Source organism: Artibeus jamaicensis, unplaced genomic scaffold (genome assembly GCF_021234435.1).
Source record: "Artibeus jamaicensis isolate MK-2021 breed Jamaican fruit bat unplaced genomic scaffold, CSHL_Jam_final contig_76, whole genome shotgun sequence".
NCBI classification, from domain to species: domain Eukaryota; kingdom Metazoa; phylum Chordata; class Mammalia; order Chiroptera; family Phyllostomidae; genus Artibeus; species Artibeus jamaicensis.
The window spans coordinates 24,488,536-24,502,290 of record NW_026521954.1 but is presented as its reverse complement, the minus strand read 5'-3'; the positions used below and the strand labels follow the sequence as shown (position 1 = coordinate 24,502,290).

Below are 13,755 nucleotides of genomic sequence, written 5' to 3'. Positions count from 1 at the left end.
GTAACTATTCCAGAGAATGGAGGACGGAAGTTCTTATAAAAACCTCTGTGCAAAAGTTCTCGGTGGCTTCATCAAAACTACGTAAACCTAGGAACAGCTCAAACGCCTTTTGGCTGTGACGGACAAGCTGTGTGTGTTCGTGCAGTGGGGCTCGGCTTGGCCATAAACAGGAACAAGGAACCGAGACGCAGGACGACACTCATGGATCTCATCGAGAACCACGTCGTTCTAGGTGAGAAAAACCAGATTCAAATGCCACAGACAACACGGCTCCGTTTGCGTGACTTTCTGGAACAGTCACAATCATTGGCTGCTGGGGACTGGGACGAGGGGATTCTGGAGGTGATGGAATGTTCTGTACCATCACAGTGGTGCCGGTTATATGACCGTAGGTGCTTGTGCAGATTCACAAAATTATATGCTAAGAGAGTACATTTTACTGCATAAAGTTTGTTCCTCAAAAATAAACACTTCAAACTATATGTTTATCAGTTTGATGATTTTTAAAGTGATTGTCTTCCTTATAAGCAGCCAAACCAGTGAGGGCAGAAACCTTGTCTATTGGTTCACAGATGTATCTTTGGCCCTAGAACACTGCCTGGCACACAGAAGGTGATCAGTTAAATCTCTGTTAGATGGATGGATGGATGGGTGGATGGGTGGGTAGATGGATAGATGGTGGATAGGTAGATGGATAGATGGATGGATGGACAGACAGATAGATGGATGGATGGATGGATGGATGGACAGATGGATGGATGGATAGACAGCAGCTTCTCAGGAAAGACAGTGAGCACTGGAGCCTCGCTGGCCTGGGTCGCAATGCTGGCCCCGTCACTTTCTCTGGGCCGCAGGGCCGCCAACCCCACTAGCCTCCCCCATTCCAGCCGGAGAGTATGAGCACCGCCATGGTGGCTCCACAACCACCTTGTTTGCTCACTGCGGGTCCTTGGGGAAAGGAACCAACATCTGATGAGCACCGATGAGGCACAAGCCTCATGCTCCCCCCAAGCACCCACCATCCCCCAGCGGACCCAGCTCCAGTACGAATTGTGTGCATCGGGGCAGGTAATGAGAGTTGCCCAAGTTCATCCAGCTGCTAAGGGGTAGACCTGTGAAGCCCTCAAGTCACCGGGCCCTGCCCCTGCAGGCCTGGTTACCCATCTGCATCTCCAAGGCCACACAGGAGGTGGATCCCGTGGGTCTGATCTTGACTGTGGCCGGCGCTGAACTCCCTTTGGCCTCCCGAGGCTCTTACCAGGGCACTGAAGATGCTGGTGCTTCAGCCTGTCTCACCTCTCCCTCCCCACCGCCTCTTGTTCTCCAAGCTATAAAATAATGGAGAGGCCAGGCTCACTGAGCACCACATTGTTTCTGGCCTTTGTGCCTTTGTGCTGGCTGTTCCCTCTGCCAGAAACGGCCTCTTCTTGTCCGTCCCCAACAAGCCACCTCTAGGTGTCCCCGAGAAAGGGAGTCTGTCATGACCGTGACCGTGGCCTGTTCACATCTGCCCTACACACTGGTCTGCCCCACCAGACGGGGAGCCTGAGGCCGGAGCACACGGCCCCTCTGAGCCCAGGGCCTCCTGGGTGCTCCGTAACTGTCTGCCGAGTGAAGGCTCGGTTACTCCCTCCGTCTCAGGTGAAGACCTGCGGAAGCCCCAGGCGGCTGCGGGCCGGTGCTGACATCTCGTCGGGCACATTTCAGAGATGCTTTTCCTCTGATTGTGAATTCCATCTGCTCTTTTAATGAATGAAATTTCACTTCCATGCAAATGCTTCTTCCAGGATCACCCTTCATGAGTCACCTTTGGGAGTTCACTCATCAGCCTGTTCCCTGAACTCGTGTTTGGAACAGGAACGTTTACTGGGCCTTTAAACTGAACAGCTCGAGTGAGCGAAATCAGCGAACCTGCCAGGTGACACCGTTGGGAGCCGACAGCCCCGGGACTTGGAGGACCTGGTGGATTTGACTTCATCTCTCCCCCGGGCACCCCCCGCCTGGTACTGCCACCCCGACCGTGTCTGCAAACACGTCCATTCGGAGACTCGGTTTTGCCCTCTGGATCCCATGCGCCCCACCCCTGCCTTCCTTCACTCACTCGGGACTGAAGCCGCTCTACTTGGAAGGGCACCAGCAGCCCTGACTCCTCCTCGCAGCTGGGACGCCTTTCTCACGTCCCAGGGACACAGCTCTGTGACACAGGGGACCTCAGTGTCCCGAGGCAGCCTGTCGTAGCGGCAAAAGCACGTGCTCCAGACCCAGACAGACAGCTTCAAACGCCGCTCCCTTTACTCGCTGGCTGTGTGGCGCTGGGCAGGCCCATCACTGTCTCTGGCCCTCAGGTTCCCCGTCAGTGAAATGTAGGACCCTCACGTGGAGCTGCTTCTGGGGGTTAAATGCGGAGACAGACACGCTGTAGGGTCACAATACGTGTTGATTTTCTTCTGCCTTTTGAAGGTGGGGTCCCCGTGGAGAGTGGCTGGCCGAGCCACCACAGGTCCTGTATCTCGGAGGCTGTGACCGGGACATGGTTGCCTGAGATGTCAGGGGTGGGGGGGACTGGGGACGAGCTGATGCACCTGAGCAGAGTCCCTGCCGGGGTGCCAGGAAAGTCCGCTGTGTGCGCTGGCAGAGCAGGCTGGGAGGTCGGGGCTGAGGCCGCCTGGTCTGGAACTTCTCCGGGGGGCCGGGACCTGCATTCCCGGAGATCAGTTTGCTTTGGGAGCCAGCTTACAGGAACCCAGAACTCACATACAGAATGTCGGGGGCCCACGGGGAGCTCCTTTTCTTTACGTCACTGCTCTCTCCTCAGCCGTCTCTGGGGAGATGTCTCCTCCGGCCTCTCCCTGCTCCTTCGGCAGGATGTCCCCCAGGACTCAGAATTGGGGCTCCTCCTCCTTCACCCTCCCGGATCGACTGGGTCACTGCCTCAGCTTTCTGCACCTCAGCACTGGAAACTGCCCCCGTCCAGAGCCCTGGAGGGTCTGACGGTTGTGGGCTTCCTCGCAGACACCACAGATTCCAGCTCGTCACCCCCCATCCCAGATGCCTGGGGGCAGCTTGGACACCCCGCCAGCCCACCCTCCTGCCCTCCTCATCTCTCCTGAATCTGAAGCCCGTGACCTCTCTGGACAGACTTGCCCCGGCTCTGGATCTTTCTGGAAAGGGACTTCAGAGAGACCTTCAGCAGTGAAAGCCTTCCTGGGGTCCCCAGGGGACCATGTGGAGGGAGAGGACCCCCCCCATGGGTGCACCTCTGGGGTTCGCACTGACCTGGGTCTGCCTGTCACCACTGACGTCGCCCTGTGCAAGTCACCCAACTTCTCCCAGCTTTGGGCCCACTTTGTGTTTGTGAGGGTGACGAACAGGGTGATGGACGGAAAGCACTTCACACAATGCCTGACACAGTAAATGCTAAAAAGTCACATTTTTACCATTAATTATTGCCAAACTTCATTTGTTGGGTGTATTCCATAAGTCAGAGAGGAACAGCTCAGCGGAGGATTCGGGGGAGGTGATGACGCAGTGTTCAAATCTCCGTACACCCACGTACAGAACCGACGGAGCAGACAAACAGCTAAACCAAGACTCCCGGGCGACATTCACTACAGAACGAAGTTGTCCTCACAAACCCCAAAATTAAGTGTGTAGGAAGGAAGCAGCAACGGCCACAAGCCCAGCCTGGGACCCCTGCGCAGAGGGAGACGGGGAGAAGCGAGGCAGCCTGGGGCGAGCCAGAGAGCAGAGAATCCGAAGGTTGCGGCCGTGGGGAAGCAGGACTGGCCGACAGACCCGAGGACTTTGGCCAGCCCGACAGCAGGGGCGGGAAGGGGCCCTTGGCACGTCTGCACAGGTGGCCAAGCTGGGACCCCAAGTCTCGCTGGTCAGAGCAGCAGAGCTTCCTGCCAGGACAGAGCCCAGGGAGATGCCATCGGGAGTGCAGTCGACGGGGGACATACGGACCCGGGAAGGGTAGGTCCAGGTGGGCAGTGGAACCGAGCCGGGAGCCGCGGCTTGAACGCCGGGTTCGTTGCCTCGGGTTTTGGCTTCACAAACAGAACAGAAGAGGTCAGTCCGTTGAGTCCGAAAAGCTGCCCTAAATTGCCCCGTCTTCGAGAAGCTCAGGAAAAATCATCTTACATGAAAAAGAGCAACAGAGAAGTATCCAGGTCAAAGTCCACTTTATTACGACACAGAGGAGAACAAAGAGCAGAGTAACACGTCACAATGAAAACGCACCAGAATGACGTGCCAAAAGAAAAAGACCCAAACCGTAACCAACTGCCTGGAAGAGTTCGGTGGCGGGGTGGTGGGCTGGCTCGGTACTGGCTCCCCAGGGAACCCACGAATCAGGCCGCCGGTAGCCCAGCCCGTGCGGCCCCTCCCACAGGCTCCCCGGTCGTGGTCACGGTGACCTGCTCTGGCCAATTGGACATCGGGAAATGTGAGGCGAGCAGGGACTTGACAAGCATGTGGGAGATGTGTTCCCCTTCTCGAGACTACTGTCACCATGCAGCAAGCACACCCTGATCCCCTTGATGACTGGAGGCCACACAGAGAGGCCCCTCCCTCCCGGCTGAGTCCCCGCTGAGCCCCGCCCCCACTGACCCACTGGCTGAAGCAGCGGGCCCAGCCGCAACGGAACCAGCAGAAGAACCATCGAACCAAACTGGGGCAGAATTGTGAGAAGTAATACGTTGTTATTGTTCTAAGCTACTAAAATTTTTAAAAGATTTTATTTATTCATTTTTGGAGATGGAAAGGCGGGGAGAAAGAGAGGGAGAGAAACATCAGTGTGAGAGGGAAACATTGGTTGGTTTCCTGTCATATGTGCTCCAGTTGGGGGCTGAACCCACAACACAGTCACATGCCCTGGTTGGGAATCGAACCGGTGACCTTTTGCTTCATGGGGCGACACCTAACCAACTGAGCCACACGGGCCAGGGCCTGAGCTACTAAGTTTTGACGTGGCTTGTTACTCAGCAATCAGGAATTATTACAGACATCAAGCACTAAGAACTAATAAAGACATTAATGAAGTTGTACAAGACATAAAAGAACAACATAAATTAGAATTTAAAACTTCAGAAATCAGGCAAGAGAACTCAAGAAAAAATTAAAAATGTAGGAAAATTATTCCACTAATAACTCCTTCACTGGAAAGCACATGAAGTAAATGAAAACAACAGACCGCGCTTTAAAAGAAAGAGAAAGAAAAATGAGGAAGAGTTAAACAAATGAAGGAAAAGCTAAGAAAGATTTGCAAACGATCAGTCTTGAAGGCCGGCACACAAGACCCAACATGCAGGTAATAGGCGTCCTTAAAGGAAATGAAAGGAGACGGAACGTTGACCAAGAAGACCACGTCCATCAAACGTCAGGAAGAAAAGCCACCCCGCAACCACACGCCGTGCACAAGCCTGCAGGCCCAGGCGACGGACACCGGCGCTACGTTCCGGCAGCACCCAGAACATTAACGGACGCTGATGGAAAGGAAGGACGGGCTCGTTCACTTGTTTGCTTGTTTTCCCCTAAGCCCAGCGGGGCAGCAGTTCTTAGAAGACACAGGGGAAGGTGTTCCTGGCAGGAAGGCAGCGTGGGGAGAGCCCGACAGTGTCGGAGAGCACAGCACATACTAGGGACGGTGGGGGCATAGGGACGTGGAACAGGGGACACACACTGAGGCCCCAGCCCCTGCGCAGCTCACACCCCGAAGGGGTCCAAACACTCACCCATGTAGGGCTTGGTCCCAGCCATGGAAGAAGCCTTTTCCGCCCCGTTCACAACTGTGGCGATGTTGAAGTCCGTGATGTGGACATGTCCTGGGGCAGAGAGAGAGAGAGCCGTTAGCAGGAGCTGCAGGCGGCGGGGCCCTTCCCGTGCGACTGAGGGCGGCGGTCTGCGAGGTGCCGCGTAGGGAGAAACCGCTAGAACCGCTACTTACATTTGCTTTTTGTCTGACACTTTGAAAACATGCTTTTCTTTTTCTTCTTTGCAGCATTATTCACAGTAGCCAAGGTAGGGAAACAGCCTAACAACCTAAGTGTTTGCCAACAGGCAAATGGGTGAAGAATGTGCTATGTCAATACCGTGAAGTACTACTCAGCCATGAAAAAGGACACCTGCCTTTGGTGACAATGTGGGTGGACCTGGAGGACATATGCTAAGTGAAATAAGTCATGCAGAAAGACAAATACTATATTGCAGGAGAACACTTACTTGGAGTCTAAAAAAAATGAACTCACAGAAATAGAAAAAGAAGTTGCCAGGCGCTGGGGGTGGGGCAAGGGGGGAGGTCGGTAAAGGGCTTGAACTCTGAGCTGTGAGATGAACAAGGTCTGAGCATCTGATGGGAAACACAGTGACCATGGCTGATGACACTGTTGGGCGACTGAAATTTGCCAAGAGTAGAACGTAAATGTTTATACCTACGTCTGTTTCATGTGCAGGTTTTACAGTACAGTTTTTTGGTGGTCCAGGCCTAGGACCTATAAATAAACGGATCTATTTACACTGAGGACATGACAAAAACGACGATGGATTGAAAGTGTAGAGGCACTGACCCAGAGAGGGAGGCGCCTGGCAAGTAAGAGACACGGGTCCACGTAGACTCTGGGTCAGGGAAACTGTGAGTGACCACGGAGGGGGCGGCGCACAGAGAGGACCCTCACACCCAGGGGGCGCTCTTGTGCCCAGTCTCTCTGCTGTGGTCAGTGGAGGCCTGAGGACTGTATCTGACCAATTGAGTGGGGAGGGAGCTGGGGGTTGAGACCCTCCTCCAGCCAGCCTACTGGGACGTGAGCAGGCCGGGTGCTCCCACAGGCAGGTGTCTAGACCCCCGTGAGGGAAGGGGAGGGGCTGGAGACAAGACCTGAGCAAAGGGGAGGCGGGAAGGAGGGGCAGGGGGCGCCTGAAGGGGCGGTACTGGCTCTCTAGGGAACTTGGAGCATAAACACCCAGCCTGGAGACCCTCGAACACCGGATGTAAGTGCCCTCACATTCTTTCTGATTTGTCGTCACAGGCTGTGAACATGGCTGGTTGGACTGTCACATCTGAGACACATTTGGCATGGTGGGACTTTCATACATAGGTGGGTGGCATGCACAAAGCTGGCTTTGAGGGGACTTGGAGGGCACCTCTAAGTGACGAGTCCTGGTGAGGAGCCCCTGAGAGAGGCATGTCTGATGCCATCAGCCATGGTGGACAGAAAAAGCACCAGCCGGTCCACAGCCAAATCCCAGAGGTCGGCTCAGCTGCCTGCACTGACGTGTGAAGGACCACACTGCCCGGCACTGTGTCCACAGTCCTGGGTGTGACACGGCCATGAGATGCTCGGGGATGACCGGCAGGCCCCTCCAGGTGCATGGACTCTGCTGGGAGCCCTTCCTGGCCCGTGCCCCGTGTCCCACCCAGGCAGGGTCCCTAGCGTGTCTGCAGCCTGTAGCAGCCTCCGGGGCTGAGCTGAGTGGCTCTGCCGTCCATTCATACGCCCACAGTCCTGCCTGCAGCCAGGCTGTGTCGGGCAGGGCCTGGGGGCACAGACTCAAAGCTTGACGGCCTTGGTTTCGGTCTCAGATTTGTTGTGACTCAGTGGGGGCCAGTGAGAACTGGGGAGATGACTTTCCGGGCGGATCAGAAAATGAAGAGTCGTCTTTGTTTCAGGAGCTATTAAAGTGATATTCTGTGTCTTTGTCCAGTGTGACAGGACCCCCAGAACTGGAGCAGCCTCGTGCTGCCACAAAGCAAGGCAGCCTGGAGATGGAGCCTGTCCACGGAGAAGCTACAGCTGCAAGGATATGGAGAAATGGGGCTAGAGCTTGATCAAGCCCTGCCTGAGGCTGTACCACTGGTCTTTAGTTCTACCAGCTGAAAAACACCCTTTATTGCTTAGGACAGCTCAAGTAGGGCCTTTGTTCCTTGTCACACACTGCAGGTGTCCCTTTGAGACAGCCACTCACTATGAGACTTGGACAACTTTGTCCACTCTGTCATCCTCTGATTCCTGAACTAGGGGGTGGAGCTAATATTAATAAGCAGCTTGCAGGGTAGTTTTAGGCATTAAACAGGGTGGTGAGGGACGAGAATGTGACATTTGAGCAAAGGCAGGAAGAAGAGAGGCAGCAAGCCACTGAGCCACTGGGGAAGAGGGTGGCAGTCACACAGGTCCTGCAAGGGACCAGCAATGGGCTCAGAGAGGGACAGGAAGGACCAACTGTGTAGGGCCCTCTGAACTAAGGACATGGTCATTTACTTCAAGGAAGACCAGGGGTGACATGATCCAACTCACTTTGGGACTTCACATTGGCTGCTGTGACCGGATGGCAGGGCCAGGGCCTGAGCAGGGGGCTGATGCTGAGGGAGAGAACCCACCCCCATCGGGCTAAGCCCCTGTGACTGGTCCCACGTGGGCGCCAAATCTCACGTCGATCCTGGAAGTACTCTCGTTATGAGGGTGCGGCGCCCTCGTTTCACAGGAGAGTAGCCTGAACTTCCAGAGACCAGTGGCCTGTGCGAGGTTACACAGCTGCATGGTGAGAAGCCACACTTTATCTCCGGGTCCCCTCCCTCTGCCACTCTCTGTTCTATTGAGGGGACAGCCCGGCTCTGCCCTGCTTCCTCCTGGCCTCGGGGGCCCAGATGCTGGGGAATCTCTGAAGCTGACTGCCGGTGACACCGAGTTCAGGCACAGCAGGTGTGACAGATGGCAGAATTCCACTTCTGTTCTCGGCACCATGAGGAGCTGTAACTTCCCTGAGCATTTCCTTTTACGGTTGAGTAACACGTGGGAGAGCGGGAAATTAGTGCCTTAGGTCTCCTAGGATTTCCTTCTGGGAGAATGGAGACTGACTATAAAATGTGCTAATATGAACCAAATTTTAGGCTACTTGCTTTGCAAAAATTGAAAACATTCAAAACTCAGAGAGAGAAGGAGCCCGGTACTATGTGGGACCCATCAGTACAAGTTCTGACGAGCATCACCCGTCAACACTCACACTCTCGGCCTGCCGATGCCTCCCGCACTCGGCACGCTCCTCTCCGTTCTCCGGACGCACGGAAACCTGTATCATGTCCACACCTTTGCCAGCATTTGGAATGCTTTCCCTCCCCCTCTGCCTGGTGGACTCCCATTCATTCTTCCAAAGCTGGACTAACAGTTATGTTACTGGTACATGCATATCAGCCTTTGCTTACATACCTCCACTAACAGGAAACTCACTACTGCAGAGAGTGGTCTCTGACTGTGTCTTCGTCTGTCACCTTGGACTACGAGACAGGGTATCATGGGCAGAAACATCCATGTTTATTTCTCACAGGACTGGGGCCGGAAGTCTGCGATCAGGGCGCCAGCCTGGCGAGGAGCCAGCACAGGAGCCGGGTGAGGGAGGCTGCTGTGCACACAACCCTCTGCTTTGTCTCCCTCTCATCACACTTGAACTGGGGGTAAAGTCTGGGAACATCTGCCCCCACCTTGGCTGGTCTACAGGGTCCACAACAGGCCTAAGCCAGAGCTCAGAGTGGTGCTGATGAAGAGAAAGATCTGGAAGCCCAAGAGAGTTGAAATCAGGTCTATGGGCAGGCCCAGCCGCCCCAGCTGCCCCTGCTCACTGCTCATAGTGACCGCACTTCCAGGAGCAATGTCATGCAGTGTATCACAGGCTGCCTGTCTTCCGCTCAGGGCCATATTTGGGCACTCCCTCCTCCATCTGCCCCCCTGCCCACCCCACTTATCTTCACAGGATCACAGGGAACTTATCACAGGGTAGCAGCAAAAGGAAAGAGAAATCGTACCGAATCCCCCGCACAAGCTTGTCCAGGCTCCATCACTGGCAGCGGTGGGGGCGACTGTTTCCCAGTTTGCCCTGCCTGGTAAGGGGATGGACAATTCTGCTTTCCCTCCACTCCCTTCGACTTCACTTCCTCCCGTGTCCTGGCCAGTGGGAACGAAAGCAGGGTCTCCCACCTCATCCGTGTGCTCCCGGCTCCCCTGTGCAGAGGGGAACAGTGGAAAACACGCAGGGAGAAGAAACCGACGCCTCCGGGACTCCCTGAGCAGCCTCACTGAGATTTCAGGCTCTCGTCCTCCTGTCCCCTGAACCCATTTCAACACCATGGGTGTTGTGCTTTTGCTGGGCCTGCTCGGCACTTGCACCCCATTCAATGTTACAGGGAAACCACCCTGTCCAAGGCTTTTGAGAGAGCTCATCAACTCTCCTTTCTCTACGTCCCTGCCTCTTGATGTTAAGCCAGTAGTCTTCTGGGTTCATTACTTATTGCAGCACAGCCAGGGCTACGTGACCCACGCCCTTCCCAGCACTTCCCTTCCACTCTGCAGGGCATGAAGTTTTATGCCATCGTGTTAATCACAGTGAATAGCATTTGCAGAGAAGTTCCATAAGCGTGACCCCCTCTCTGCAAGGACCCTGTGAGGTACTGTGCTAGAGACTATCTTCTGACACTCAGCATCCTTTTCCAGTCTGTTCTTTCCTACCTCCTGGATCACAGGGGCCAGGAAGAGGGGAACCACATTTCCCGACTCTCTTGCAGCTAGGCTCCTGGAAGATTCAGGCTCTGCTGATGAGATGCACCCGGGAGGTTTGGGAGGTAGAAAGAACAAAGAGGCTGTTTTCTGGGGACACAGCCAGGGATGAGCAGGCTTAATGGATGGGGGTCTTTGCTGGGGCAGGACTTGTTACCATTGTCTTGTCTCCTTCCTCACAGTGTCAAGGGCTGAGGAAGTTGCTACTTAACCCAGTGCCCCACACCCAGAATTCAAGCCCCACGTTCTACTTCATTAAGCCGCTTTCTCTTGAGGACACTCAAGACCAGATAAGTAAGATGAACTGAATGAGGACAAGCAGTGCCCAGGGATGGAGCTGTCCCTACCCCCAGAAATGGGTTGGCAAGACCACTGCTTTTTCTGCAGGGTCCCGTCACCTTCCCCAACTCATCCCAGCTGTGAGGCTCCTCTCCACACAAATGTGCTCCGTGAGGCCAGGGGCCTGGCCCTCCATGGCTCCCACCCAGCATCAAACACTGCTCTGGGGACAGGGAGCCATGAACAGTCACCATCAGGCAAAGCTGGAATTTGGACCCGTGTTGGCAAAAATCTAGAAGCTTAAAATGTGCCAAGGGTGGGTTTGATGTCAGTACATTCTTAGGCCCCGCCCACCCTCTCCTCACTTCCTGTGGAGGTGGGGCGGTTACAGTTACAGGAAGGGCCCCTTTGGGATGAATGGCAGCCTCGCTCATCCTGGCTCTGCCCAAGCTCCTGCTGGCAGGCACAGCAGCCCCTGGTCCTCCGACTCTCGGTCTCACCCCGGCAGCCAGTCACCCGCCGAGGAGGGGTCTGGGGGGTGAGGCTTCCTCTCTCCGGGGCCCTTTGGACTCACACAAACTCAAGCCTTTATCAGCAATGAAGGTGACACTTTGGCATCTGCCTGCCACTGCGTTGTCCTGTTTTGTATTTGTTAGGACCCCACACGGAAGGCAGGGCTATGATGGGTGGATTGGTGCCTCTGCCCCAGTTTAGAGACTGAAGCCCTCGTCTCCAGCCCCAGGACCACAGGGTGGGGCCTCGCTCGGAAACAGTGCGGCTGCCGATTGAACGGGTTCAGATGAGCCCACACTGAAGTACGGCGGGCCCGTGTCAGTGCACCGGTGTGCACACAGGGAAGGGCTGTCCAGACACACACACGCACACACACATGCACACACATGCACGCATGAGGAGGATGTCTGGGAGCTGGCATGACGTGGCCACACGGCAGGGGCTGCCTGACTCCCCAACCTCAGACTTTCCGCTCCCTGCCTGTGAGAACGAGTCCTGGCATTTGAGCCCCGGGCTCCATGGGACTGGGTCACAGCAGCCTCGGGAAACTAAGACGGGGGCTATTTACTGGGGGCGCTCAGGTCATCCCAGAGCCAGTGCCAGACAACTGGGGCAGCCCCTCGGCCCCAGAGCCCCTGCAGCCTCACCCATTTTGTTCCACAGAAACCACCGGGACGGCGCTGGTCCACCTGCCCTGGGCCGGTGGGACGTTCGGACTCTCCTATGACATTGAACTACGCAGACACTTCCCTCCCAGCAGCCTTCTGAGGGCTGGTGGACCTCAGAATCCCATGCCACCTCCCCTCCCCACCCCTACACACATGGATAAACCCAGAGTAGCTTGTAATGGCATTCCTACACTTCCTCCATAAACTCTTGGAGTCCCATCAGGAATAGTGACCCCCCACTGTCAGCTCCTCGGGCTCAGCAGAAACACCTGTACCCCCCACTGGTCAGCGTGGCGCCCCCCCCACCTTCTTCTCTGTGGCTCCAGCCCCTGCACTGAGGGTTCAGGAGCAAGACCTGCCTGGTTTGGCCCTTCCCGGAGCCTCTGCCTCCTGACATGGGGGCGATGGGCTCTCCGTGTTTTCACTGGGGAGGAGTGGGTGTCAATGAGCTGCCACCGCCGCTTTGGGGAGCAGGCTCTCAGTGCGGCCCATGAATAGAAGCTGGAGGCAGAAAGGAGCCAGCAGACCGGAGGCAGCCACCGTGGAACACACAGCTCGTTACTCACGGTCCCTGAGAGGAGGGGCGCGCCGTGGCATCGGCGGGGGCACACGGGGAAGCCCGGGGGTTGTTGCTAGGCAGAGGGTGGCACAGGGGACTGTGGGCGAGAGCCTTTTTGGTGGTTTCTGCGGGGGAGAATGAGCGAGGCAGGGTGCGCAGACTCAGGTCGGCTCCCCTGAAGACTATCCGGGCTCTGGGGTACAGGGGCTGTCGGGGTGCCTGGCACTTGGCAGGGGACAGTGGCCTGGAGTGTGAGGCAGTCAAGCGTCAGAGTGCAGCACACAGTGAGTTCTGCAGGTCACAGCCCAGCCCTGGGAAAGTCAGAAATGTGGTGGGGGGACCTCATGGCCTCCTGAGGGTGAAGCTTTCTCACTTGCCCTCAGGAATGCCAGGCCCCCAAACGCTCTGTCGACCCCACTCATGCTGCAGGATCCCACATGGACATACCCCCTCCTCCAGGAAGCCCTCCGTCCACCCTCCACCCCAGCCTCGCTGACGTTCTGCTGTTGCACAGCCCACCCCCGCCGGTCCCAGCACTGACCCTGCTGCGTCAGAATGGCCTCTTTATTCTCCTGCCGCTCCCTCAGCCCTGGCTGCACCTCCGAAACACCGGGGAACTAAAAAACCCCAGCGCCCAGCCCTGGTTGCTGTGGGTGCACTTGGCTTTGGTACATTTCAGAGTTCCTGGGTGATGTGCAGCCATGGCTGAGAGCCGCCTCCCCAGGCCGTGAAGTCCTTGACCGTGGCGGCTCTGTGTCCTTTGTCTCCAAGAGTGAAGGGGCACTTTCCAGAATATGGAGGACAGAGCTGCGTGAACTCTAACCAAGGGCCCTCGGGGTCCCCCCGGGCACCGGGCAGGCGCTGCCCTCCCTCCCTGACTGCGTCTCTTCTCCTGCCTGTGGGAGGTGAGCGCTCTACAGGAGCGAGAGTAGCCACTATGTCTGACGCGCCCACTCTGCCCACCGGGCAGGTGGCCCTTCCGTGTCCACCGGCCCCTCCCAGACGACTGCTCGGAAGACCGCGCTCTCCCCCCGGATCATCCTGTGGCCACGTAACACACAGTGTCCTCGCTCCGACGTCAGTCATGGGACTTGCTTTCCCCCTGGGGGTGGCAGCAATGTGACGCAGGCAGAGGCTTTCCCTGCTCTGGCTTCTGCTGTGGCCACGTGGGACCACATGGGACTGCCCTGCCAGA

At 56.4% G+C, this 13,755-nt stretch overlaps 1 protein-coding gene across 7 annotated transcripts in view; it reads right to left on the bottom strand.

Annotated features, from left to right (window-relative positions):
- The window catches only part of STK32B (serine/threonine kinase 32B), a 204,760-nt gene that overhangs the window by 15,820 nt on the left and 175,185 nt on the right, over nucleotides 1-13,755 (bottom strand). For all 7 annotated transcript variants that reach the window (XR_008392861.1, XM_053672497.1, XM_053672494.1 and 4 more), the window contains one exon: nucleotides 5,736-5,825. Coding sequence is in view for 6 of the 7 variants with exons in the window: in XM_053672497.1 (XP_053528472.1) it covers nucleotides 5,736-5,825 (90 nt within the window). In the remaining variant the exon portion in view is untranslated. The remainder of the gene's footprint in view (nucleotides 1-5,735; nucleotides 5,826-13,755) is intronic.